Source organism: Tenrec ecaudatus, chromosome 5 (assembly GCF_050624435.1).
Source record: "Tenrec ecaudatus isolate mTenEca1 chromosome 5, mTenEca1.hap1, whole genome shotgun sequence".
NCBI lineage: Eukaryota > Metazoa > Chordata > Mammalia > Afrosoricida > Tenrecidae > Tenrec > Tenrec ecaudatus.
Genome location: NC_134534.1, coordinates 47,510,514 through 47,536,975, shown reverse-complemented (window position 1 = coordinate 47,536,975; position 26,462 = coordinate 47,510,514). Strand labels below are relative to the sequence as shown.

The 26,462-nt window shown below is 44.8% G+C and overlaps 1 protein-coding gene, 1 non-coding gene and 2 pseudogenes across 2 annotated transcripts in view; all 4 read left to right on the top strand.

Annotated features, from left to right (window-relative positions):
• NECAB1 (N-terminal EF-hand calcium binding protein 1) overlaps nt 1–26,462 on the top strand; it is a 193,334-nt gene that overhangs the window by 156,274 nt on the left and 10,598 nt on the right. The window contains exons 8-10 of the mRNA XM_075550616.1: nt 2,192–2,268; nt 5,644–5,697; nt 15,763–15,875. Of these exons, the coding sequence (XP_075406731.1) occupies nt 2,192–2,268; nt 5,644–5,697; nt 15,763–15,875 (244 nt within the window). The remainder of the gene's footprint in view (nt 1–2,191; nt 2,269–5,643; nt 5,698–15,762; nt 15,876–26,462) is intronic.
• On the top strand, nt 10,222–10,331 carry LOC142449530 (U6 spliceosomal RNA). The gene has a single exon (XR_012784683.1). It is a non-coding gene; the product is annotated as a U6 spliceosomal RNA (small nuclear RNA).
• On the top strand, nt 17,270–19,431 carry LOC142448486 (transmembrane protein 106C pseudogene; annotated as a pseudogene).
• Nucleotides 20,358–22,874, top strand: LOC142448485 (RAC-beta serine/threonine-protein kinase pseudogene; annotated as a pseudogene).

The window sequence follows — 26,462 nt, the reverse complement described above, 5'->3', positions numbered from 1 at the left end:
TTTAGTCGTTCTCGCGGGACTATGCTAGACGGTGATGGGGTGAGCTCTGCAGGACTTGGCTTCAGGAGGCAGTTGATTGGGTTCAGATTTGCTCCCACGGCAGGATCACTCCTCCTGGTGGAAGCACCAGCCAAGTCACACAAGTACATCTGAAACCCTGGCGTACAAGGCATCTCCTCTGCTAACTTCAAAGGCCACATGAGTCACATGACCATTGCTTTCCAAAGGCTGTGATGTGACAGCTACCTGAGTCTTTTAAGGAACATGTCAGAATGAAAACGTGTTCACTTATCTGTGAATTTTAAAAATACACATACATTTGTTTACGCAGGTAGTCCCCGACTTACAACAGGGATACATTCAGATTTCTCAGTTTTCACTATTATTGACTCTGGTTATCAGTATCTTTTGAAATCCCATATTTATTTGCTGTTGGGGGTAAAATACATTCCATATAAATATCACCAAATGACACACAGCAGCATCACATGTAGTACATCTTCCTAACAATAACATGTTTTTAAAAAGCCAACAAATGCAGTCCTGGAGTGTGGGTTGTGGGAACTCTGAACAACCTAAGTCTGGAACTACCAGGCCTTGGAAGATATTTTCCTCAAACCACCCTGTCCGATTTTCAATCATTCTTTGGGGCTACGTGCATCCATAATTCATCGGGTGGCTGTGAGGTGCTTGCCCCAAAAGGGCAGATGGAGAATGGAATTCTGATGTAAAGCACCACTCCTTGCGATTTAAGTTTTGCCTTTTTTGTATTGGAAGGTAAAGCAAGACTTTGTAGTCTTGAATTCAATTGCATTCCTTTATCCAGAAATAAAGCAAGTACCTGTGAAGGCATTTTGGTCAACAGCAGTGCGGACACTGGAAGATGCCGGCATGTCGGTGGAGGGCTTAGCCCCCAGCTCTCTGTGTGCACATTTGCATCATCACATTAATGACAGTGACAGTCACAGCAGCAGAATCTATATAGTGTTTAATAGGCTGCCAGGCACAGCTGAAGAGACCTGGTGGTGGAGTGGTTGCTAACCCTTTGGCTGCCAACCCCGGGTTAGCAGTTCAAAACCCCACCCGTAGGGGAGTCTGACCCTCCCTTCTAGTGTAGCTGACTAGGAATTGACTCGGTAGTAGTGAGTTTGTTTCTGTGGGCACAACGTGTGTGCATTTTTATAGTTAAGATTATGATTTTAATCCTGGTGACATTCTCATTTAATTTATAGATTTTCTTGATAAATAGATGGGGGCGTGTTTTAAAATGTCCATGGTGAAACGAGAAATGAGATCATCAAGTTTTCCAGGAACTTTATGAAGCCCTTTTGTACATTGTTATATGCCATCCAGTTGATTACAACTCCTAGTGCTCGTGCCTAACCGAGAAGAACTGTTCCCTCGGGTTTGCTCAGCTGTAATCCCTCCAGAAGCAGCTGGGGGGGGGGGCGGTCAGAACGCCAACTTTTCATTTAGCAACTGAGAACTTAATCCTTGCACCACGAGGGCTCCCTTATATACCTATATGTGATACACATTTCATTCTCACACCTACAATCCTCACAATGGCGCTCCGGAGCTGGAGCTGTTAAGATTCGTTTTACAAAGAAGAAAACAGGTCAGAGAAGTCTAGTACTTTGACCAGGACTAGCAGGCTCTAGTCTAGAGCCATCAGCTTTCGTGACAGCCAACCATAACCATGCCGGCTATGCAAACTCAGGGGGATCGTTAAGAAGTGAGACACCAGCTCTCTTCCCCTCCGCCTCTTTGTGACTGTGCCACTCTATACTTGGCTCTGATCAGAGCTGCAATCTCACAGGCTCCTGCCACCGCTCAGGAAGTACATGTTGCATTATTGATTGAAGCTCTCCTTTTTCAAAAGAAAAATCAACCACCTCAAGGGTTGTAAAAATGGCTCAGCAGGATCGGTTCTACTGAATATCAAAGGCTAGGACTGACAACAGCATATAACCCGGGCTGGTGAGCATGAACCTGCTGGGATATATGGGTCTATGCAAATTAATACTTAGAAAGGTATTCATGTGAATACATTTTTATTTAAATATGTTGACTAGACAGTGACACTTTATTTTTCCTCGGGGGGTAAAAGGAAATGTTCCACTCTGAGATAACCAAGCGTGTCTGCCCTGCCGAGAGGTAACGTATTCTCCCCGTGATTTCCTCCCACAAGGTATCTTGGAAGAAGACAGCCAGTGGATGACCCAGATAAACAGACTGCAGAAGTTAATCGATAGGCTGGAAAAGAAGGTGCGTACTTCCTTTTCATAGCAGTTTTTTAGAGTTTCTGGCCCTCTGTTTCCCCTTGTCCCGATATCCATGGCTGCTCGTGGACATAGTGCCGCTCAGAGGGCTTGAGAAGGAAAGCTTTGAAAAGACGCTGCATGGAAGTTCCCAGGACACTGGACCACAGACAGGGGAAACCAGAAAGGAGTCTAATGCTTTGAGCCTGGAGGGGAGATTGACAGTCCTGACAGAAAAGGCAGAGACAAGTGAGAGGTCATTTCTGAAGAGAGGTGAGAGAATGAACTGGTGTTTTAGATGTCTCAGTCAGTTTCAAAGTGAAATAGGACCAGAAATATCCAATCAGATGTTCCTAGGAGAGATGCCAGACCAACCAATTAAGGTCTTGCTTCACAAAGATGATACCTTAAACCCTGAGCATGGGGAAGGTGTCTGAGAAGGAGAGTCTCTAGAGAGGAGAGCCAACTTGACAGGAAGCAACTGTGGTGAGCTCCAGGTCCCCTCTAGTCTTCATTCTCAAAAGTTATGTTGATCACATGCTGAGAGCTCCCTGGAAATCATCTGTCCTCCTTTCTTACTTTATTAATTGGCATGCAGGCTGACACTAGTAAAAGTGTAGCAACATGTGTTAGGGTTCTCTAGAGAGACAAAACCAGATTGCTAGTAATTATATATATATATTTATAAAGATATATAACACAAGAAATGAACCATTAAATTATATACAGATAGATAGATAATACAAGAAATTAACAATTAAATTACAAATTATAAAGCAGTGAGACACTAGCAGTCCTTTAAGTCTTGAGAGCTGCCAATCCCCTTTCTGCAGAGAGCTGGGCTATATATATCCAGGCAGCAAACACCAAGGCAGGTCACCAACTGTCACCAACTGTCGGTCCCCAGCTCCAGAGATGAACATTCCAATCATGTGGGCTTAAAGGGACCTTAACTTACAGCGACACAGTCCACAGGCTAGGCGTCCCACAGGGAGTGTACCCTTTAAATTGAGGCACAGAACTAACAAGGCGAGGCTCACCGAGCCATTTATCTCTCTGCCCTTCAATTAATTCTACTTGTGTTTATCGGCCAGGCTGGCACAATAAACTATCACACAACAGGAATTACATTTTCAGTCTTGGAAGACCTTGAAATCCAAATCTATTTGAAAGCTGACCTTTATTAAAACCCAGAAATTCCATCATTAAATAAATATGGATTCAACTGCTTTCAAAAGTGGTTTTGATGTTCTTTGCAGATATATCTTTATTTGGTGCCTTAAATGTATATGGTTATTTTTAAAAGAATAGGTCAAACCCTTTTTCCAACATGACATCAAGTAACACATCGTGGAGTCTCTTTTCTTTGCTAGACTCCCTTCCTATGAAAGAGCTTCCCTTTGAGGACAGCGTCTGGGAGGTTTGCTGAAAGTGCATTGTGATGGTTTTCAGCAAAGGCTCCTGCTGTGTGGGGCTCAGCATGATTGGTCTAAATGAATGGAAAAGAGCACAAGTTCCATTTTCTTTGACAACTTTTTCCGCATTGGGCTGACTTGGGTTTCTAGAGGAAAAACTACCCAATTTCCAGACAGCAACTAAGTGCATGTCACCTCACTGCTGCCTCCCTGGTCTCCCACAGTGGTTAGCCTTGGGTTTGTTCTCTCCATTAAGTATTTATGGCTGTCCTGAAAACCAAGCCCTGTACCACCCCGGAGGCTGTAACCTTTGTGATTTCTACAAGTTTCTTTAGGCATTTCTTCCTTTCCTCTTTAACTGGGGTTCCAGATCAAACTTTCTTTAAGCTCTGCAGGAAAGACTTAAAACAAAGCAAACACCAATAGCATCAAAAAACCTCTTCATTTTCACCCCACCCACAGTGTGTCCCTCCAAGGGATGCATTTAAGGACGTCACATGTACACAATTTATTTTTGTCTCACCTTCGAGCAGAAACAATAGGATTAAAAGTATACCAGTGTTGGTGTCAAAGAAGGAGCAGTCAAGAGTCTTCTGTTGTCACAGTTTGATCTCTGGAGTGCTTTCCAATGCAGATCATCTCTATATCATATACCTCCGTAGAAAAGGTATCCTTTACATGGGGCATTCATTCACTCACCTGCTTATTCTCCTAGCGCTTAATGAGCACCTACGGCATTCCAGGTATGAGGCTGGCAGGTGGTATTCACAATGAGAATACACTAGTTGGTTGCTGGGGAGACAGAAAAAATAATCTTTTTTTAATCCATTAAAAGAAGGTGACTTCACATAGTGTGAAGAGCAAGTAGAGTTACAGCATAGAGGCTGGGGGGCTGGAGAATAAGTCATTGGTCTGGGAAGATCTCTTTAGGATGGTCCTGTAAGGCAGTGATCTTTGAGCAAGACAAAAAGGTGCCAGCAAGAAAGAGCTTACAGCAGTGAGAACAGTAAGTCAAGTTGAGAGCAGCACAGTAGAGCTACGTATCGCTGCTATTAGCAGCTAGAAGTTATTTTAGAATGTCTGGATTTCTCCAACTTCCAATGTATTTCTTATGTACTGGAAGGAAGTGGGGTGCATAAGCCTCAGATAGCAGAAACGCTAGGATTCCTATTCACAGAATGGAGTCCTCGGAGATCACACATTTGCCTTCACTGGGGGCGTTTCAATGATCTGTTGCTCCTCACCAGAGGCGTTAGGGTCTGTTTTAGAGTTTGTCCTACTTCGTGGCTATAGCTAATGGTGCTTCCGTGAACTTTCTGCTTCATTTTTTTTGCAGCCCATCCTAGCCCTAGCATCTAGCACCACCACAATCTCCCCAAACATGTAGAATTGCTGCAGTTGTCACGGTAACAGAAAGTAGCCTGTTGGGCCTACTTGTTTGGTCTCACTTTAATGTTGACCTCCCTGTCTTCTCGGTCGCATGAGTACTGGTAGCTTAGTGGTCCAGTCGCTCTGGAGAAGAGGGATGAGGTTTTCTGCTCCCCTAGAGTTACGTAGTCTGAGAAATCTCAGGGGGCAGTTCTACTCTGTCCTACAGGGTTGCCGAGTCACCATCAACTCAGTGGCAGTGAGTTCAGCTGGTTTTGGATGTTTCCTCTCTCTGTTTTAACATGAGTCGCCTCTCTCGGCTCTTCTTGCTTTTAATAGCACCGATGAAGTAAATGTAATGCAATAACAAAGAAAACATATCTGAAATGGCTCATTACAACTGATCAGGGGGCACAAAGAATCTTTCAGGATAAGGACCGTGCGGGGGCAAGAGGTGGAGAATCTGATGATTGTATCTTCTTTTGAATCATGAGGATTTGGGGTTCAGAATTAGTCTTAAAAGAGATAGCATTCAAACATGAAGTGTTGCTTTTATTTTGCTAATTTCTGGCTCCCCCTTCCATTTCTTCTAAACAAAGGATCTCAGGCTGGAGCCACTGGAAGAAGAAGTTATTGAAGGAAGCACGAAATCTGTAAGTACTTTTTCATGATGAAAATTTGCAAAAGACACTTTCAATGCATGGTTTAAATTCTTCACACTAATTACTATTGAAATTCAAAATAGAAAAAAATGAGCAAGACATAGACAAGATTCATGTGTGCATGGGTAGGTAGTGTTTTTCGTCTGTTTGGAAAGATGACGGACATTCACAGCAAGATTTGTCATCAATCAACATTTCACGTTTTTTGAAATGAGTAAACCACACCACGTACACGTGAGTTTTTCCTTTAGTGCTGTCCTTGTAAGCTTTGTTCAACATCACAACAATTTCTGCCGCATTTTTCCTGAGCAGGAAACAAAATTTCACAGTCGCACGCTGTTCTCTTAAATACGCCATCACAAAAAAATGAGATTCAAGTGAAACTGCTTTTACGAAAAAATTCACTGTGACTCGAGAGAGAGAGAGAACCTTCCCAGGCAATGCCACTGGGTGCACTAACTCAGAGCAAGTTGCTCATCTGCTCCATTCAGCACAATTCCAGTTTTAAGGGGTACCCCCTTCGTTTGTGCTTTGAAGACTCGAAACAAGTCCCCAAATTTTTCTCAAACTATAGCATCTAACCTGAGATATAACTTTCTGTGAATGTAGCAGTTGTGCACAGAGTTTTTGTTTTAAACAATGTGAAAATTTGAAAGTTAAAAATGCTGAAGGGAGAAAAAATAGTATGGGAAAAAAAGAGAAAAGCTGCCACGTGCATAAATGAATAAATTTTACAATCATTACATGATGACTGGCAGAGAAGGGCAATGTTCAAAACATAACAGACAAATTTTGTAGCCTCTTTCGGCTGAGGGTTACATCGGAGATACGACCATGTCCTGTTCATTTATTGTGGTCCTAGCATGTAGCCCAGAGCAAAGCACATAGTACATGCCCAAGCCCCCGATCCCCCCCCCCACCCCAGCTTTCTTTTTTTCCAAGGAATAAATTGATGTCTGGAGAAAAGAGGACATTTATATTCCTGGAGGAGGAAGTTCATCCAGAGTGGTGCTGCCGTCGAGATTGAAAGGCAGATGGACAGGGTGGTCCTAATAGGGGCATTAAGATGCAGCAGAATGAACTTAGTGGGGAGGGAGACAAGGCTGCTGGAAAAATAGTACATGCTTCATTATCTTACCTTCTTTTGAAGCAAAAATATATACAGTGTTTTCTGTTTAGGGACATTGAATGTTTGCAATTATGTTGAGTGTGAATTTACATAAAAAAACTCGCTTTTTGAAATATACCTTTAATGAGTCACATATTTGTTTTATAGGTTGTGGGATATCAGTCACGTTGACATGAAGCAAAATTAGGAAGTACCTTTCGTTTCTGTGTTGAGTATTTATTCCATAGGCACTGACTGCGTGAGAGGGAGACCTACCCTGTGTGTCAGGACCCTGCCCACTCATCCAGCCTCTTACACAAAGGAGTCTTAAGAGAGGAAATGTTGATGGATGCTTCGAAAAGCTTAGGATTGTTCGGATTAGAATTTTGTACAAATGAATAGCTTCCCTTGAAGGAAGCCATATTTTCTCTACAAGTTCAGTGCTTTTATTTCTTTTAAAAAAATGGGGATATGATCTGTGCCAAATCCTCAGAATCACAGAACATTAAAGTGGTGGATTTGGGTGGGAATGTACTGGAGGGAGGGAAGGGGGGGCAGTTGTGCAGCACACGTCCTGCCGTCTTGTACTGTGTCATCTCCTAAATGTGTGCGAATGGGAAAACTGCACAATGACCCTAGCTTCTCTAATACTGTGAAAGCCTGTTGTCCATCCTTAAATAATTTCCTAGTGTGAGATGATTATCCTCCTCTAGTTATGAGTGAGAAAAACCATCCAAAGATTACTTATTAAAGGTGACAGTGGTTTCCGTCTTCTGGTTCCTGAGAATGAAGAGTGACCAATGTCAATGTGAAGAGATCAACACATGCAAATTCCTAATTCAGTGACATGTTGAAGTGCTTAGCTAGGAGTGGGTAAGGTGCTGAAGTGCTCAACGTTATTTTAAAGCACAAAAAATAAATTTATATTCCTTAAGTGTCTCCATGAGTGAAAGTAAAATAACTATGTTTCCTGGGAATCAGCATATAGTAGCAATTTGGACTCTTGTGTTGGTAGATGTACTAATAAAAATTTTAATACGATTGAAAGTTATATTTTCCCACTAGTAGAAATACATACATGCCTATAAAACTTAATGTCTCGGGGTTGAATTCTCTGGAGAAGTTTACACACACACACACACACACACACACACACAATTTCTTTGAAGGAATTAGCTCACACAGGTGTGGGAGCCCTGGTGGTACAGTGATTACACCTCGGGAGAAAGACTGAGCGTTGTACTCCAGTGAATAGTCACAGTCTCGGCAACCCACAGGAGGCTGCTGAGTCAGCGTCGACTCGATGGCAGTGATTGTAGTTTGGGTTTGGTTCACACAGTTGTACAGGTGGATGCATTCCTGGTGTGTGGATCAAATATTAATCTCTTGATTAAAGTTAATCTCTTGATTATCATAACTGCTGGGGCTGCTAAACCCAAGATCGGCAAGTCAGACATCAGGCTTCTGGCTACTACTGAGGCAAATGGATCCAAGGTCAGCTCTTCAGCAGGTCAGATGGCAGGCTGCTATTGATCGACGATTGACGAGTAGTGCAGAAGGCAACACAGCTGGAGGCCAGATGTAGGATCCAGATCCTGCAAAAATCAAACAAGTTCTTCCCTGGCATCACCCACTTATACTGAAAGTGAGCCATACCTCTGAGGAACACCCATCACGAGATATTCCTGTGTCTTCACATGAGACCCAGTCGAACCTGAGACCCAGTCGAACCACCCAAGTTGACGCAAAACCCTACTATCACAGCCGCGACATTCAGAATGACCAAAGCATTGTTCTGTTGTTATTTCATAGTTGACACCCATGTAAGCTAGTTCCTGAAAAACGTCCCACCGAAATTTACTGCTTTAAAATCCCGGGCTCCTATGAGTTAGCACAAACCACTTCCCTGACATGGGCGGATTAGCATGTGTTCAGTGGTTTACCTGGGAGACCAAAACCTGTTTCAGAATTCGTTGATGAGAGAACTGTTTTCCCTTTCTCAGTTCCATTGGTGGGTGCAGAGTACATTTGAAAGCAGAGAATACATTTCTCTTTTATTTTGTTTGTTAAAAGCTGTTATTCTGAGCATGGAGTGTGGACTAAGCACACACTTTCAAGCTCATTTGATTCTCACAGTAGCCCCACGAGCTGGTGCAATCCCTAGCTCCCTCTGGCAGATGAAGACGTTAAAGCACAGGAGCTGGAAGCTTGACGCCACACTCACACTCCTCACCGAGCTGCGTATTTCCAACCCAAGTGTTGGCTGGCTTCAGTGGACACTAAAGTGAGAGCTTTCCCTTGCCAGTGAGGTTGGCTGTGGGCGAAAAGATCATTCCTTTCATCGGGTTTCTTATCATCAGAGCAGAGCAGATTGCCTGGTAGGCTTATTTAAGCACAGCAAAAGTCCTGAACCTGGCAGCTGCCATCTCTAGATTTTTCTGGGACATAGCACCCTTACATAATGAGGAGTCTCAAATGTGGTTCCTTTTTAAAATATGCTTCCCCCTAGACTTGAGTAAAAGAAGTAATATTAATTGAATACCTGTCATGAATTAAGACCTTTACATACATTTTTTTTTCCATTTTTCCCCTTTAACTCTACCATATAAATCCCAATACTCCAATTTTATGTATCTACAGCCTTGAAATGATACCAATTAAGGTACCTGTTTAAGACCATAAAGCTAGTGAAAAATGAGAGGAAAGAAGGTGTTAAAGAACCTCTAACACTTGTGTAGCACTTAAAATTTGCAGAGCCATCTCAAATCCTCCCCTGGAATAAATAGCGTGTACTTAACTTTTATTAAGCAACATTAACATACAACCAGTGACTAAAAACAGACCCATTTTCCATTTGTTTGTTTTGTGAATAACTCTTGATCACCGACTATGGGCCACAACCTGAAAGAGGAGATGGAGATAAAATGGCGAGTGTAGCGGCTCAAAGAAAGTACAGGCAATTAAACAAGGTTCTAGAATGATCGCATGTTGAGGATGATAATACGGGTGAGGAAATAGCACCTAACTTAGGGAACCCAGGAAGACTTACAGGCACCTGGGTGGTGTAGTGGTTAGGTATTGGCTGTGACCTGCATGGTCGGCAGTCTGAAACCACCAGTAGACTGGGCGTTCTACCCCAGTACAGCTACAGTCACGGAAACCACAGTGAGGCTCTGAGTCAGCACTGACTCCACGGCAATGAGTCTGGTTTGGTTTTTTGGTGGGAGACTTCCAGAAGGCTCAATCTATCAACTGAAGCCAGAAAGAATAGGTAGGAATTTTTTCAAATACTATTTGTCTATATTTTAATATGTTGAATTGTTCTAACTCAGGTTGCAATAATTATCACAACAGTTCTACAAATAAGGGGCTACACAGGATTAGGAAAATACTCCAAATGAGCTGATATCAAGGGCTCAAGTAGAAATATACTAAAATTGGACCAACACAGAGAAGATTAACACGGCCCTTGCGCAAGGGAAGAAAATGTTTTGAGAATGATGATGGCAACAAATGTACACATGTGCTTGACACATGGATTGTGATTAAGAGTTGTATGAGCCCCCAATAAAATGATTTTTAAAAAGAAAGTAAATGTTTCCCAAAAAAAGAAAGAAATTGCTCCAATTGATTTATAACAAGACATTATTAGCAGCCTGAGGCCTTCATAATTTGATCTTGCCTTAAATGGAAGGTAAACATACAAGCTGAGATCGACCCAGATGTAAAGTCCAGACAAGGGCATGTCAGTATTGGAGGGATAACGGGTTACCGTCCAGCTGTCAAGTACTAAATTGAAATATAAAGATCAGTCTGATTTTTTAAAGGCATTGGTCCAACAAGATCACACATATGAGGAGATACCCTCCCCTCCAAAAAAAACAGATGTGATGTGGGGGGGGGGGGGGAATAGTGCATTTGAGTTCGTTCCACCTGTCAGACTGTCAATCAAGCTTTCTATTTAGAGGTCCTGAAAAGATAGTGTAACAGTGTGTGACAAAAATACCTGGTCTGTGGCAGACGAGGGACTGGGTTGGCCACCACGACAATGCACCCGCTCACACTGCCATCTCGGTGAGCCAGTTTGGGGCAAAAACCAGCATGCCTCTCTTGCCCCCATGCAACTTACTCATCTGACCTCACTCAGCAACTATATTTTTGTTTCTGCAAATGAAGAGGGACATGAAAGGACAGCGATTGGACAACATAGAAGAGGTGAAGAAAACAATGAGGGAGGTGCTGCCAGCCATCCAAACAGATGGGTTTGAAACATGATTCCAAGAATGGAATCAGATTCGACAAGTGTATTAAGTGTAATGGAGACTACTTTGAAGGTGATAAGGTTGTTTTGGAAAAAAATAAATTGAATGCATAGATTTTGGGGGGAAATCTGAGGTTTTGGGGGTACCCCTTCTTATATCTGGTCTGCCTGTCTATGTTGACCCACCTGAATCATTTTTACTTAAGACCGTTGTATGCCTCTGCCTCACTGGGACTGGGAAGTGATGATTATTTCCAGATGTGGTCTACATTCAGAAGGAGCTCTTGTTTATTTGTGTCTACGTCAAGATCTTTTTAAACAAGGTTTGACCGGCTTTTCAAGAAATTCAGAACTTTTCTTTAGCGCATTGTTTAGCACGGACTTGAAGTGCATATTAGAATCTGCATGTGTAATACAGTCACTGCCTCTCCACTATCACCAAACCTACGAATTACATTTTACAAGGCAAATCAATTATTCCATACGCTCTTAAGTGTCTGCAGCAGAGGGGGCCAGTCGCCAACGAATCCACCAGGGACTAGCTAAACATAATGTTGCTGGACAGTCGCTGCTCAGAAATTCAAGGAAAGCACCTCAGAAACACTTAGGGTGGCTCGGAAATGTGTTGAAGCACAATTATCAATGTAGTAAACAGAGCCGAATAACACTCAAAAATATGTTTGACTTTAAAAATATCTCTGGAATTAAAGTATGCCAACTGTACATAAGAAATGTTCCCAAGCAGATGGCACCCCAACATAATCTAAGTGGGAAAAGAATCCTAGATAGACATAGATTGGCTCTCCATACTTACACAGCATTCTCAGCCCCATAAATTAAAGTAGTATCCTATAATTCCATTAAAACAAAATTTCCATAAAACAACAAGAACTATGCTAGCCCTGCCACACCAGAGACACAGAAGGACAGCACTCTACAACCTTCTACCGTGAAGCAGCACTCAGGCTGGCTAGTCACATTCCAAGCTGTACTTAGAAATGCCTTCGAAATGATAGGGCAGCTTCCCTCTTCTCAGTCCCTCAGACTCATAGCTTGTTTTCATCTGGACAGCCTAGAAAACAGCAGAGATTCTTTGCATCACAAAGCTCTGCCGTAAGCTATCCACAATTCTGGATGCTCCACCTGTCAGAGCAGCCGGCCACTTGAAGGTAACAAACTGGCGCTCGTGAACTGAGAGCTTTGTGTAACGTCTGAGCTAAAGAGGGAAAGGCATGCTTAGTCTGGATTGCCAAGTAAAATATTGGCGCCAAGAGTTTTTCATTTTTTCAAGTCATATTTACATTCATCCATGTGTAAATGAATCCGTTAGCTATCGCTGCATAACAGACCCAAAGCTCCATTATCTAAAACAATAGCCATGATTCTGTAGGTGGGCAAATCCGATGGAGATTCATGGAGTGGTTCTGCTCTTGACTGCCCTCCCTTAAGACATCTCTTGTTGGCCGCGTGCCAGCCTTGCTGATCTTGACTGGACGTTCCCACAGGTATGGAGACTCCACTGGGATGAATCTACTGACTTGGTTCTGCAAGAGGTAGGCTTTCATGCTCTAGCACAAAGGAGGAAAAACTACAGCCCACTGTTCATATTTGTATATAAAGTTCTTTTTTTATATGTAGCCACAGCCCATTTGTTGATATGTTGTCTACAACTGCTTTCACACCAAAACCCAAACCAAACAAAACAAGCTCACTGCCTTTGAGTGGATCCCAACTTACACTGACCCTATAGGACAGGGCAGAACTGCCCGGTGAGTTTTCGACACTGTAACTGTTTACTTGAGTACAAAGTCTGGTTTTCCTCCCGGGGAACAGCTGGTGCTTTCGAACTGCTGACTTTGTGGTTAACAACCCAACAAATAGACGGCTGTTCCACCAGGGCTCTTACCAGCACAGACTGATAGTTTTTTTAACGTTTGATCTACTGGATCACACAAAAACAGCCTTCAGATAAAAAGACTTACTGTGGAACAATAATAAAAAGTGTCTGTGGGGTCAGTTTTGATCCATGGTAACCCCATGCGTGTCAGCGTAGAGTAGAACTGTGCTCCATGGGATTTGCAATGTGTGGGGGGCAGTGGGGGGCTGGGGGAGTGGCGCATGGAAGATCATCAGTTTACCTTCAACAATTCATACACATTTTGTTTCAACATATTTGATTGGAATTTCCTCAATGTAGCATCATGCATCCCTCTTCCTCCTTGTGTTTCTTGTTTCCATTCCTCCCTCTTTCCTAATCCTCTGAAGGGTTATGAAGAGCCACAGCCTCAGAAGCTCTGTACAGGGTTACCACGATTCAGAATGGATTCAATGGCAGTGTATTTGGTTCCCTACTGCCCCCTTCCCCCATGTGTCAGAAAAGTTCCGGTGATGTAATTGGTTACTCATTGAACTGCTAGCCACAAGGCCATTGGTTTGAACCCAGTGGATCCTCAGAAGAAAGATGAGGCTGTCTATCTTATCTAATAAAGACGTCAAGTCTCTGAAACCTAAAGGTGCAATTCTCTTTGCTCTATAGGGTCTTTTTGACCTCTTGCAATAGACTAGGTGGCAATGGGTTTGGGTTTGGGTTCCATATTTACAATGAACACCAACTCCTTCACAAGAGAAACTATCGGAAATCTCCTCCAGGTGGCCAAAGTCTAGTGGATGCTCAAACCTTTAATTAAGGTCAAGATAGAGTCCGTTGAGGTGTGGCAAACTTATGAACAAAAAGTTATCTGCTCCATCCCACTATGCACACCCTCACACCCTAGGTATGCAATGATAAAACTGGGTTAGGATGGCTGCCCTGAATACTGTCATTCAGAGAAGGAGCTATTGGGAAATATGCAGTCTTCAGTGGTCCGTTGCAATGATGAGTTGATGCTCAGAAGTTATTTCTTCAAAACAGGAAATTCCTTGATTTCTGCTATCCACTGTTCCTTTGAAAGTTTCTTCTTGGTGTGTTACCCTGTAAACGACATCTGAAATGGCCTGTTGGGGAATACTGCCCTCCCGGGAGACTGCAGTCTACACTGCCTCCTGCTTATCCGTTTGGATTTCTAAATATTATCTTAAGGTTTAGACAATCAAAGGAGTTTAAGACTGGGCTCAAGATATCTCTGGCAACACAATTCTCTCCAATATTTAATAGATATATGATCAGCTTACATATAGTTAATTGCACATGCCAGTAATCCTGCCCCAAATTATGTCCTAGACATAGTTCTCAAAGTTTGATTTATTTCCTTACTAAACCTATGAGGACAAGGAGTCAGTTTTGATACATCATTATAAACCCAGACCTTCTTGTTGCTAGGTGCTTTCCAGTGGGTTCTCGCTCAGAGAGGCCATCTGCAAATCAGAATGAGACACTGCGCAGCCCTGTGCATCCTCACAATTATTCTTTTGCCCGAGCCCATTATTGCAGCCACTGTGTCTCTGTCCTGCTGCCATCCAAAAAGAGGCTCTTCCTATCTTTCACTGCCCCTCTGCTTTACCAAGCATAATTCCTTTTCCAGCGATTGGTCTCTCCTGATAGCATGTCCAAGGTGCATGAGACGAAGTTTCACCATCCCTGCTTCTAGGGATGTTTTGATATTTTGATCAATTACTATATATCCATAAACCTAGTTCCTAGTATTTAGCTGGTCCAAATCAGGAATGTTTGTAAAATATAAAGTACCTAAAGTAGTGCCTACAAAATAATTGTTAATCACATGAAGTAAGAAATTCATTGAAATTAACAATTAAAGGAAACAAACAAAAAGTAGTTTCATTTAAGTCTAGTTCTACTAGTACTTATCTCAGAAATATCCAAGTTGTTTTTCTCATATTCCAAATGGTACTCAACTTGTTTTTCTGAACATTTATGGTTCAGTCCCAATTCTTGAAGAGAAAATGTCAGATATTAAGATAACAAATGCATGAAAACCTTACAGGAAACTCTTTATGAAATTCTTCAAACTACAACATCAAATTGTATTGGCAGTAGGATTTGTTATAGGAAGCAGTTGGCATCCAACCTGATATGACCCATTCAATGCAGGCTGTGGTTTTGAACATGACATACTGTAAGTGGTTACTATGTAATGTTTTCTGTAACTTGGGAAATGCATCAATGAACGCATGCGCCTGGGAAACCATGAGTGTGATGAGTCTTATAGTACTTGTAGACAAAGTGTCCAACAAAGTGTTTTGGAGATCACAAAATGTTCCAGAGTTGCAGCTGGCACCCAGCAGAATGGACCTATCAGCTCCCTTTTAAAATATGGTACATGGCTTTAAGGCCTGGATTGCCACCCTGGCTACCCAGTATTATCACTTAGGGAGGGTTGAAAATACAGCAGTGTCTGAGCCCTACTGCCGGAGCTTCTAATATGAAAAAAATTTTTTTTAAGATCTTGTAATTCTAAAACCTTCCTGATAATTCTGATAATCACACCTTCAAAGAGGAAAACCTCACTGCAAACAAACACCTTCCTTGAGCTATTGTTAATAGAGGCAAGACACATCCCCTGCCTGTATTACTGATTTGATAACTTAGATTATCCATGGCTGTAATTTTGTCATATTTTCCCATGAAAATCATGTGCTTATATGGAAGGGGGAGTGGGTGATTGAGGCTCTGGCCGTTGCCGGACTCCATCGACCACCAGTGCACTAACCATGGCCCCTCTCTCGGCAGCACATCATGCTTGTGCAGCGTCAGATGTCAGTGCTAGAAGAGGACTTGGAGGAATTCCAACTCGCTCTGAAACACTACGTGGAGAGTGCTTCCTCCCAAAGTGGATGTTTGCGGTAAGTGCCCCTGTGCCCCTTCTCAGATGGGATGGGGAAAGGGTGAAGGCATTTCTCCCCATCTTAGATGAGGGTGGGGTGCTGAGAGACTGGCATTTGAGAATGGTAGTGTTAAATTATTCTGATCAGTCTCTTCCTCTGTTCACTTGGATGTTTTCTCTCTGGGCCTTAGATGCTTGTCAATGTCATCACTAGGGGCACTGAGGGACATAGGATGGAGAGAACGATTTGAATGCGAGGAAGGAGTTTCTGCTAGATTGGAATTCCCCCTGTGACATCCACAGACTGCTTTAAAATCATCGCTGGTAGATGAGGTCCCGACACCAGTGCATCTCACTCTGATTGCTCCCTTGACAGGCTGCCCTGTGGCATCATTACCATTTCAACCAACATGGGCTTGTGCAGATCTCTGAAATCCTGATTTCGAAACTTGAACGTGGGAGAAAAATCAGCAGCTCTTTCCTTTCCTCTTCCCGTAGCCACTCAAACTCAGCTCATTATTTCAGACAACAAAAACATACTATTCCTCATCTTCCGTTCCTTCCCTCCATTTCTGCTGATAAACACAGAGGTTAGGAAAAATTTTCCAGTAGCACACGTCCAAGAAGAACTTTAGTTAGAAACCTACTGTAACTTTCGAATAGGTTTCTTACCAAGTGCTAAGAGCAAGAACAGCGACGGGCTCAACTCACCCAGAGCCCTTGGAAGACAGCCCTGGTTATCAGCTTCTGAAAGGTCACGGTTTGGAAAGCCTACAGGCATGACTCAATGGCAAACTAATAACAACCTCATTTTCCCATCAACCTCAGGAATCCAAAGCAGGTCCCAGGAATCCTTATCTAGTTTGTGTTTGTTCTCCATCACTGGAGTGTTCTGCACCGTCTCTATTTACTTTAGCTGCACCATCTATTACGCCCCACCATTGTGCATGTATTATTGTGGCTGTTGTTAGGTACCATGGAGTCCGTTACAGCTCACAGTGACTGTGTGTGAGGCGGAATGAAGCGCTGCCTGGCCCTGTGCCATCCTCACCAATGCGCTACGTGGGAGCCCACCGTTGCAGCCACGGGGTCAATCTATCTCATGGTGGGTCTTCCTATTTTTGCTGCCCCAAGCGTATCAATCTGGTAGAGGGGCAGCAAAAAGAGGAAGATGTCTTTGGATTGGGGTGCTGAAGGAGAATATTGTAAGTCCCATGGACTGCTAAAAGACAAACAAATATGTCTTGGAAGAAGTACAGCCAAAGTGCTCCTTCAAGGCAAGACAGGCTAGACTTCATGTCATGTACTTTGGGTATGTTGTTAGTTAAGACCAGTCCCAGGAGCAGGGCATCACACATGGTAAAGTAGAGGGGCAGCAAGGAAGGGAAGGCCCTCAGGCGATGGGTTGACACCATGGCTGGAACAATGGTCTCAAGCATAAGCACAATTGCGAAGATGGTGAAGGAAGAGGCAGTGTTTCTATTGTGCTTAAGGTCGCTCCTGGTCAGAACCAACTGAATAGCACCTTCGACAAAAATAACTACTTTACCAAACATGTCCTTTCTCAGCACTATCTATTCGTTCTTACCCGGGCCCATTTGACCTGGACATTCTCCCTCCCAGAAATGCATGTTCAGTTACCAGTCACTGTCACTCATGTCCTGCCCCAAGTCCAAAGTACAGCTTCCCACTTACCTGCTTATGCAAAATTCTACAAGCAACTCTCCACCCATTGTGTGTGCTTATTTAAATTGCATTTCAGAATACTATCCAAATATTGTTTCAGTAGGGGTGCATGTGTGTGTTTATAAACACATACTTTACATCTCTAATTATTTTGGTGTTCCTTCCAGTAATTAATTTCAGCTTATTTCTACTTCAGCAGAATACCTCCTCAGCTGAAAAAATTAGAGTTAATCATGGGTGTTTACTAATGAAGGAAAAGCTTTGGGTGAAAGATGGAGCTATTTATTGGGATAAAGATTATAGAGCGTCTGAAAACACAGGGTCACTATGAGTCACACGGTCAGCAGTCTGCAGCCATCAGGTGCTCTGCAGCAGAATGATGGGGTTTTCTACTCCCAGAAAGAGTTGCTCTTGGAGGACCATGAGCTAGGCTCTCGGAAGTTGGAGGAGGACATGATACAATTGCTGTCAGGTTACCCGCCCCTAACACATCATCACGGGTCTGGTAGGTGCAGTTGTACAGCGATAATAAGTGAAGATTATAGTAAAGTCATAGAGAGCATGAGAGATGGAAGAGAGATTGAAATAATGGAGTCAGACACATTTCATAGTAGCATGCTCACCTCAGCCTCACTTGGTGGTTCACGTGGAGAGAGATATTTATTGCTAACCAAGTCTTTTATATTCTCTGGGGATGTGCAAGCCCCCTAATTACAGGTAAGAACATACATCACAGGAAAGGGTTGTGTTATAGGTAATACAGTAATGGGAGGGGGATGATCTAGGGGTATCCACGTAATAGGAAGAGGAGGGATTGGGGGCATAGATGTGACAAGATGGGCGGATCCTAGATTCAGGATGGCAGCCTAACTTTGGATGTCGCTGAGCTGGTTTGACCTGTTCTGTGGATCGCCATAGAAACCATTATCAGTAGGGTAACCCATCCACAGGGACCAGATTAATGGCCACATGCTTTTAGGGAGAAGTAGCCTATTGTCCTTAACAGCAGGGAGTGGGCACCCTAAATGTGGTGGGACCAGACAGTAGTCTGGCAACTTACTGCCTTCGGGGAGGTAACTTGGCAATCATTTACCATTAGCTACAAGCAGTGTCTTAAGTCTAACATATATTTGGGGGAGACGACTTGGGAGAAATCTTTCTGTTCCCACAAATTGCTACATCACAGCCATGCTCATCCCCGCTCCGCGAAAGATGACCCCGCTGATGTGCGGGCTCATTGAGAGCAGGAAGAGGCTATCAGTGGCTCAGTTCCCTTCCGTGGAGTTCACCTGGCAAAAGAGCCTCACCTGCCTCCTGTGCCAAGGGACTGGCTGCATTCCAACAGAACAAGTAAAGGAGTTGGTGGCTTAATCCCACATAGGGATCAGAGATTGTGTGCGCTGAGAACGCAATAGCATGTTCTCCTGTCGATCGTGCTCTGTCTGCTGGCCTCGGGGTTGGTGGTTTTCTTCCTGTTTCCACTTTCAGTCCTTGTGGAGGAGGATCGCATCAACGTCATGACAGTCTTGTTTAATAAGAAGGACTCCCTTGTCATGCTCAGCCACTTTGAAAATCAGCAACTCCAACTTCTACTCTGTGGCTGTGCCCAGCCTGCCCAGCCAAGTTCAGTCCATGACCACAGTGCTTAGTACCTACAGGACAACTGATGTCATCCTCATTTCGCCTCAGACTGAGCCACTGATGAATTTTACTGTGACGGCTGGGATGTGTACTTATGTGTACATCTGCACACATCGGACATCCAGGCACACAACATCGTGACCTTTGTGCAAACCTCTGTGCAGATCTTGTGCATTGGCCACATCGCCCAGAGCTCCTTGGGAACATGTCACTACAGTGACTGTGGAGCAAACGCCACAGCCTCGTAGAAGCTGCTGTTGGCTCTTAGCTGGCAGCACCTTTCAGGAGAGCACAGCGTGGAGTCCTTACCCACCTAGATAGTGTGAGCAGAGCAGAAGCTTCTTCTCAAACACCTCCCCTCCCCCCAGCGAACAGCAGTGGACCACCTAGGGAGAACGCCCTCTGGAGCATCCTTGTGTGCCTCAGCACCAGGAGAGTTGCTGCCAGGGGACCCTGTCGTGCCCAGCAGGTGGTGGGCACTAGATAAATGTTTGAAGAAGCAATCCAGATCTTTTCCGCTGTTACTGGGGCACTAGAGACACGAAGGAGGATTATTAGTGCAGCCAGGGCGGAAGCAGCAGCCAGGAGGGAGCATTCGAGTCTGTAAAAGAAGAAAACGGAATGCTTTCGGTCTGTGACTCTTCATTGGCTCTGTGATACCTAGGAACTTCAAAGACAATTACCAGGAAGGTGGAGGGCGGGGGGGAGGGGGGGGGAGTTAATTTACCCTGCATCCACTGGCTAGAACGTGGATCATGGATTGGGGATTTGGTAGAAAAATAAAGCTTACCTTTCTCGGTGGGGTGGGGTGGAGGAAGAGTTACTCTTGGAAGGTCACAGCAGCAGGTTGACCCTGTCCTGTTGGGTCAGTCTCAGTGGGCATCGACACACAGGCAGCAAGGGAGTGCTGAGTTGGCATAGACTCAGTGGCCATCGGTTTGCTTTTTCTGTGTGGTTGTGTTTTGGTAGCTCTGGGAAAGGCTGTCACTGTGATTGTGTGGTGGAACTGAACTAATCCCCGAGACTACCTAGTGCAGGCTCTCATTTCCGCCTGTGTGAGTTAGAGGTGCTGTTGTATTCGAATACCTTCCGGTGCCTGACTTCCTCCCTCCCTTGTCAGAGGACTTCCTCACAATCAGCCGTACTAACAGGGTGGTGCCTCTGTAACAGAAAGATGGGAAATGGTGTGTTCCCATTATTTAATGATGATGATGACGATGCCACCTCACTTCCAGACTCAGAGGAGCACAAATCAAAACTCCCCTTTAGTACTTTGGGTTCAATGACTCAGGAGAGAACAGGGCACAGCATAAAACAGGTGAAAAATAGAAATGTTTGTAGATTTCAGAAGGGTATTCATTTCAAAACAAAATTGGATTTTTAGAATGTGCCAAAAAGAATCTTTACATATATTTAATATTATAAATTATAGAAAGCAGGGTGCTGTAAAACCTTTATTGATTAGTAGTCAAGCAAGAGAAAAAAAAAATCCACTGCCGTCAAGTCAATGACTCACAGTGACTCTTGAACCGCCCTGTGAGTTTCCAAGGCTATACCCTTGATAGGAGGGGAAAGCCAGCTTTCTCCAACTGAGCGGCTGGTGGTTTTGAACTACTGACTTTGGGGTTAGCAGCCCGGCCCATAACCAGTAGTAGAGTTGCTGAATTGTGTTTGGGAGGGATAGCAAACACCCAGGAATGCCTTACGTCATGTTGATCCCAAACAAAGGCAGTGCTGGTCTTGCTTTTAGGCTTCCAAAAGGCTTTATTGTCTCTTGGGGGAAATAACCTGCAGATACCAGCACATCCCCCAAAACCCAAACCCAGCGCCCGCTCTGACTCACAGAGGCTTTATATATGGTAACACTTTTCCTTAAAAAATTTTCATTGTAATTCAGGTGGGGGATTACATTTCAGATCACCTACATGATCTCCAACAGCTTCAACGACTAATAATTTACTCTTCACCTTCTCCTTGGCTTCTCTCCTCCCTCTTGTCTTCCATTTGAGACTGTAAAGCTTTATAGGAATAAGCAGCCTTATCTTTCTCCCGATGACTGACTATTGGGTTTCAACTGCTGACCTTGCAGTGAGAGCTGTCCAACATGGAGCCCACAGCCCCCTCCCCCGCCACCCCCCGCCCATGGTTCCTTAGAACAACCCTGGGGAGCAGGAAACAGACTGTGAGATGGTAAAAGGAGGATGGCTTGTGCTGCCTGCTGCAAACGCTACAGGAACCATGAGAAAAATTGCCACCCAGCTCCTGCTGAGAAATAGGGGAGGGAGAAGATAATGTAAAATAAGGATGGGAGAGTGCCAAGGAGAGAAGGGCAGTCCCCGCCCTGCCTTGCCCGTCCTGTGAGAACCCTTGTGCCTGGCTCTGAGAAAGGATGGCTGCCTCTGCCTTCCTCTGTAGCCGAGCCACACAGAGAGCGAGCAGAGCTTCCCTGGAGAGATTGGGTGGCTGCCGGTAATAGACACTGTTCTGTTCTGCCTGTAATACTTCCTGCTTGCCTACTGCCTGAACTGTCGAGAGCTAGGTGCCAGTGGGTCGTGCTGCCACTGTGACCTTGATGCCCATCATCAAAAAGGCTGGCTTCACAAGAGAGGCAAATTACCAAGGCCTGGAGGACGTGGTGCTTCCTACCGAGAGTGACGCGTGAGGGCTCCTTCCTTGGACACAAGGAGAGACCTGAGGCCCCTGACCAGTCTGTTGCCCTCCTTGAACAAATTCTCGGTTGCAGAATGCCAGCTGATGGCGAGACAAAGGCCCATTCAATGCCTGCAGTTGACCAAGGTCATTGAGAGGGCCTCCCCATGGACTCTGCAGAGGAGAGGAAGAAGGGGGTGCAAGTCATTTAGATGGTGGCCAATAGCTTCAGGCAGCAGGGCCGAGGAGAGAACTCCATGGACTACAGGGTGGCTCTCCCAGTGAATCCTCCATGATTGAGGAGATGAAAGTGGCAGTCAGCAAGGCCAGCGTGGGTCAAGGTGACAATGAATTGCTTCAACAGTCTCAAAGTTGCAGGCAGGGGCACTTTGGGCAAAGTCATCCTGATGCCAAAGAAGTCTCCTGGCTGCTACTATGCTGTGAAGACCCTGAGGAAGGGTCATTATTGCCAAGAATGAAGTCACACAGCCGGTCTCTGAGAACCAGGTCCTCCATAACATTACACACCACTTCCCCACCAAGTTGAAGTTCACCCTCAAGACCCACAACCACCTGTGCTTGGGTAATAGAGTATGCCAGTGGTGGTGAGCTCCCCTTCCACCTGGCCAAGAGCATGTCTCTGCCCTTGAATTCTTCGACCCTTGAGACGTGGTGGGCCAAGACATAAAATGGAAAACCACATGTTGGACAAAGATGACCACATCAAGATCACCAACTTGAGCCTGTGCAAAGATACCATCAGTGACAGCACCACCATGATAACCTTCTAGGCGACCCAGGAGTACCTGGGGTCTGAGATGCTGGAGCACAACTATGGCCATGTAGTGGATGGGTGAGGCTTGGACGTGGTCCTGGTAGAGATGATGTGTGGGCATCTGTCTAGCTACAACTAGGACCATGAGCACCTTCCCTTCCCAAGAATGCTCAGTCCCAAGGCCAAGTCCTGCTGGCTGGCCTGCTCAAGAAAAACCCAAAGCAGAGGCTTAGGGGGCTGGGGGGTAAGGTGGTGGTGGGAGAGTGATATATAGCAGGTGATATGGAGCAGAGGTGCTTCCTCAGCATCAACTGGCAAGGTGTGTGCTGTTGGTCTGGGTAGACTAGAGAAACAAATCCAGAATGCTCATATAATGTAAGAGAGCGCTTTATATCAAAGAGTAATTAGATATTGAGAAAACATCCCAGCCCACTCCAGATCAAGTCCATAAGTCTGATATTAGCCCATAGGTCCCATACTAGTCCATAAATTCTTCTTAAGACTCACACAACACGTGCAATGATGCCAAATTCAGGAAGATTACAAGCCAGTGGGTGGAAAGTCTTGTGGATCCAGTGGCAGTGGAAGCATCTCAGTGCTGATGTGGGTCTCCACCTGGCTCTTCCAACTCTAGGGCTCTGGCTCCATCAGCGTAGCCCCATGTGGCTTGTCAGGAGGAAGACAAAGCAGAGAGTGTCTCCTGCCTCCAGGGAAGAAGACAGGAGTTCCCAGAATCCTTAGAAGGCCATGCCCACACAGAGACCTCATTGGCTATGACCTGATTGAACAGGCGAGACTCTACCCTTTCGCAAGTTAACAGGAGATAAGGAAACTGCCATAGTGTGGTTTAGAAAAAGCTCCTGCAGCCTTTCAACCCTCAGGACACAAGGAACTTTGATGTCAAGTGCACTGCCCTACCCATCACAGTCATGCCCCAGGATGCTTACAACCAGGGCTAGCAGACCTACTGTCCCCAGTTCTCCTACTAGGCCCGCATTTGAGAGTAAGCAGGACTGCCAATGCAGGGGACACAGGTGGCTTTTAAATACACTCTTGTCTATCTTCCTTTGTGTTTCCACCTCTCACCTCCTTCCCCTCCCCCTCAGCTTTCTTCATCCTTCTCCCAAATGCCACCCACCCACCTCAGTACAGGGAATGCCTCTCTCCCCTCCCCTTTGTGTTCAGACTCAAAAAGACAAAACCCAAAACCCGTCTCACTGCCATTGAGATTGTAACCCTTTACTAGAGTGGAAAGCTCCATCTTTCTCGCACAGAACCATTGGTAGATTTGAACGGCTTTCCTTGTGGTTAGCAGCTCAACACATCAGGACTTTGCCACCAGCCCAGATTACTACTGGGCACCTCTCAGCTCCTGCTCAAGGTCGACTTTGGCATGTCAGGAAACACTGTGCTCAGCACAATGGAGGACCAAGAGTTTACAGGCAGCAGCCACTCATCTATAAGCTGCTGCTGCTGCTTAACTGAGGAAGGATGTTGGTCAGCGCCAGTCTAGTGCTGGCTGCTGGGCCTGGGTCATGCTACCCACCCAGGGAAAGAAGAGCAATAATGTCCACGGCCCAGCAAGGGCCTAGAGAAACTGTGGTATCCGAGGATTTAGGGCTTCTTGTGATGATGCTGTGTCCCTAGTTCTGCCCTTGGGATCATGGGGAGGGCACTGCCTCCTCTTCCTGCCTTTGTGTGGCCCTGCCCCATGACCTGCTGCCTTGATTTGGGGGATGAAGCAGCAAGATGAAGCCCTTGCTTCTAGCTGGCCTTCCCTCCAGCTGGACACTGGTCAGGGCCAGGCCCCATCAGAGCATGGGGCTGGGGTCAACACTCCTATCCACTGGGGGCAGCAGGGCACATCTTATACCAAGACACCTAGGGACAAGGTGAAGGGCAGGTGGGGTCTTGATGAGACAGGAGGTCCCTGAGAAAGGATCTCAGGCTCCCTCCCCTCCCCACCATCCAGGGCCCCAAGTTCTTTAGTCATATGGTGGTCATGTTCACGGCACACAGTGCCTAGGCTGCACGCATCTATGTGCACACACATGTGTGTATGAGGGCAAGTGCATCTAGGCAACAGAGAGAGAGGGAGAGAGAGAGAAAGAAAACCCCATTTCATCTCTTGGGGTGGAGTGGGGAGCAGCCCGGCTGGCCTGCCCACGTCTCCTTTCCTCTCCCAACATCACTGAGTATTTGGAATCTAATTTCTGTAGATCTGCCCCTCAACGCTCCCCCCTCCCACACCAGTCACAGAAGGGCATTGGGAAGTAGGGATGGGCTAGATCATGGTTCTCAACCTTCCTAATGCCATGACCCTTTCATACAGTTCCTCATGTTGTGGTGACCACCCAACCATAAAATTATTTTCATTGCTACTTCATAACTGTAATTTTGCTACTGTTATGAATTGGGCAACCTCTATGAAAGGGTCATTCGATCCCCAAAGGGGTCGAGACCCACACATTGAAAACTGCTGTGCTAGGTGGATTGGGCCATGTGTAGGGTGGAGTCTTTGGATTTTCTGTGTGCCTTTTTTTGATGACATCTTACCACTACCCTTTCTGAACTTCTTATGCAGTGTAAGCAATAAGGACTAGGCCCACTCTGCATCTGTGCTCGCCTGACACGTGGGACCCTCAATCATATGAAAAATAACAAGAAAAAGTACATTGAGATGCTCAGCTTCTGCTTTTCTAAGACTGATCTATTTCTTAAGGGCTCTTCACTCACTTCTTGTTGCTGATTTTTTTGGGGGAGCGATTCTCTTTCTTGTACAGAAATTATCAAAAAGCAAATTTTATCAGAAAGAATGGTCATCAGAGAATCTCCATACAGGGATGGGATAAATGTGGAAGACATGATATGCTGGCGCGCCTACCTAATGCTTTAGCTGTTCCAGTTGAATAATCATATTCCATGTTCTATTTGTACCGATGGATGAATAATGAAAGGACCCAGCCATGCCATTAGCCATGCTCCTGTAAAATTGCCCAATGCTTGCTGGCATACGGTTTTGTGATTTATCAGACTTTTGCAGTTTCTTTTTCTTCATTCATGTTTTGCTCAGCACGCATGATTAGACAAGAATTGCTATGGTATAATTAGAAATAGTTGAGGATGTACTGGATCAGGGGTTTTATAACCATTTTCTTCCTTAATCTTTATAGCCACATTACAGCATGTATTCTTCCTCCAGCTTAGGTGGAAATTGGAGTTCACATAGATGAAATAACTGGTCCAAGTTTTTCTGACTCCAAAGCCTACAAGCAATAAGTTCCCTTTTCCTGGACTTTGTGTGGTTAACCCTCAGTAGAAGATACAAGATCCTTCCTATTTCAATTACAAGCCCCAACCACCTTCAATTCAGGCTCCTGAATTAGACCAGCTTTTGTTCTCTGTGTACTTGAATCTCCTGGTTCAGAATTTTAGGGACTGATGCAGACTTTGTCATTTGAGTTATCAATTACATTTTTAAAATGAGGTAAGTTAGTGAAAAGTTCAGGCACATCAATGTTGTGGGTCTATGAACAACATACACATACCTAGATATGATTTGATACTATTCACTTCCCATAGTCATGGAGATTCATGAATTCCTGTGTTTTCAGAGGGCACCAACTGAATATATGTGGCACACAGCGTGCATTCTCATCTGCAACTGACAACAGGGAGAAAGAGAATGTTATGCCCACAAGGAGTCTAGATTCTAGAGGGGAGAAGAGATTGCCACTCATGAAGATGGAGAACATTTCAAGCCATATTCTTGACCTAGGATTCCACAGCTGCTAAGCTGGGAGTGATTTCTAAGGCCAAGTCCTACAATTAAGTTGTGTACAAGTGTAGAATGTG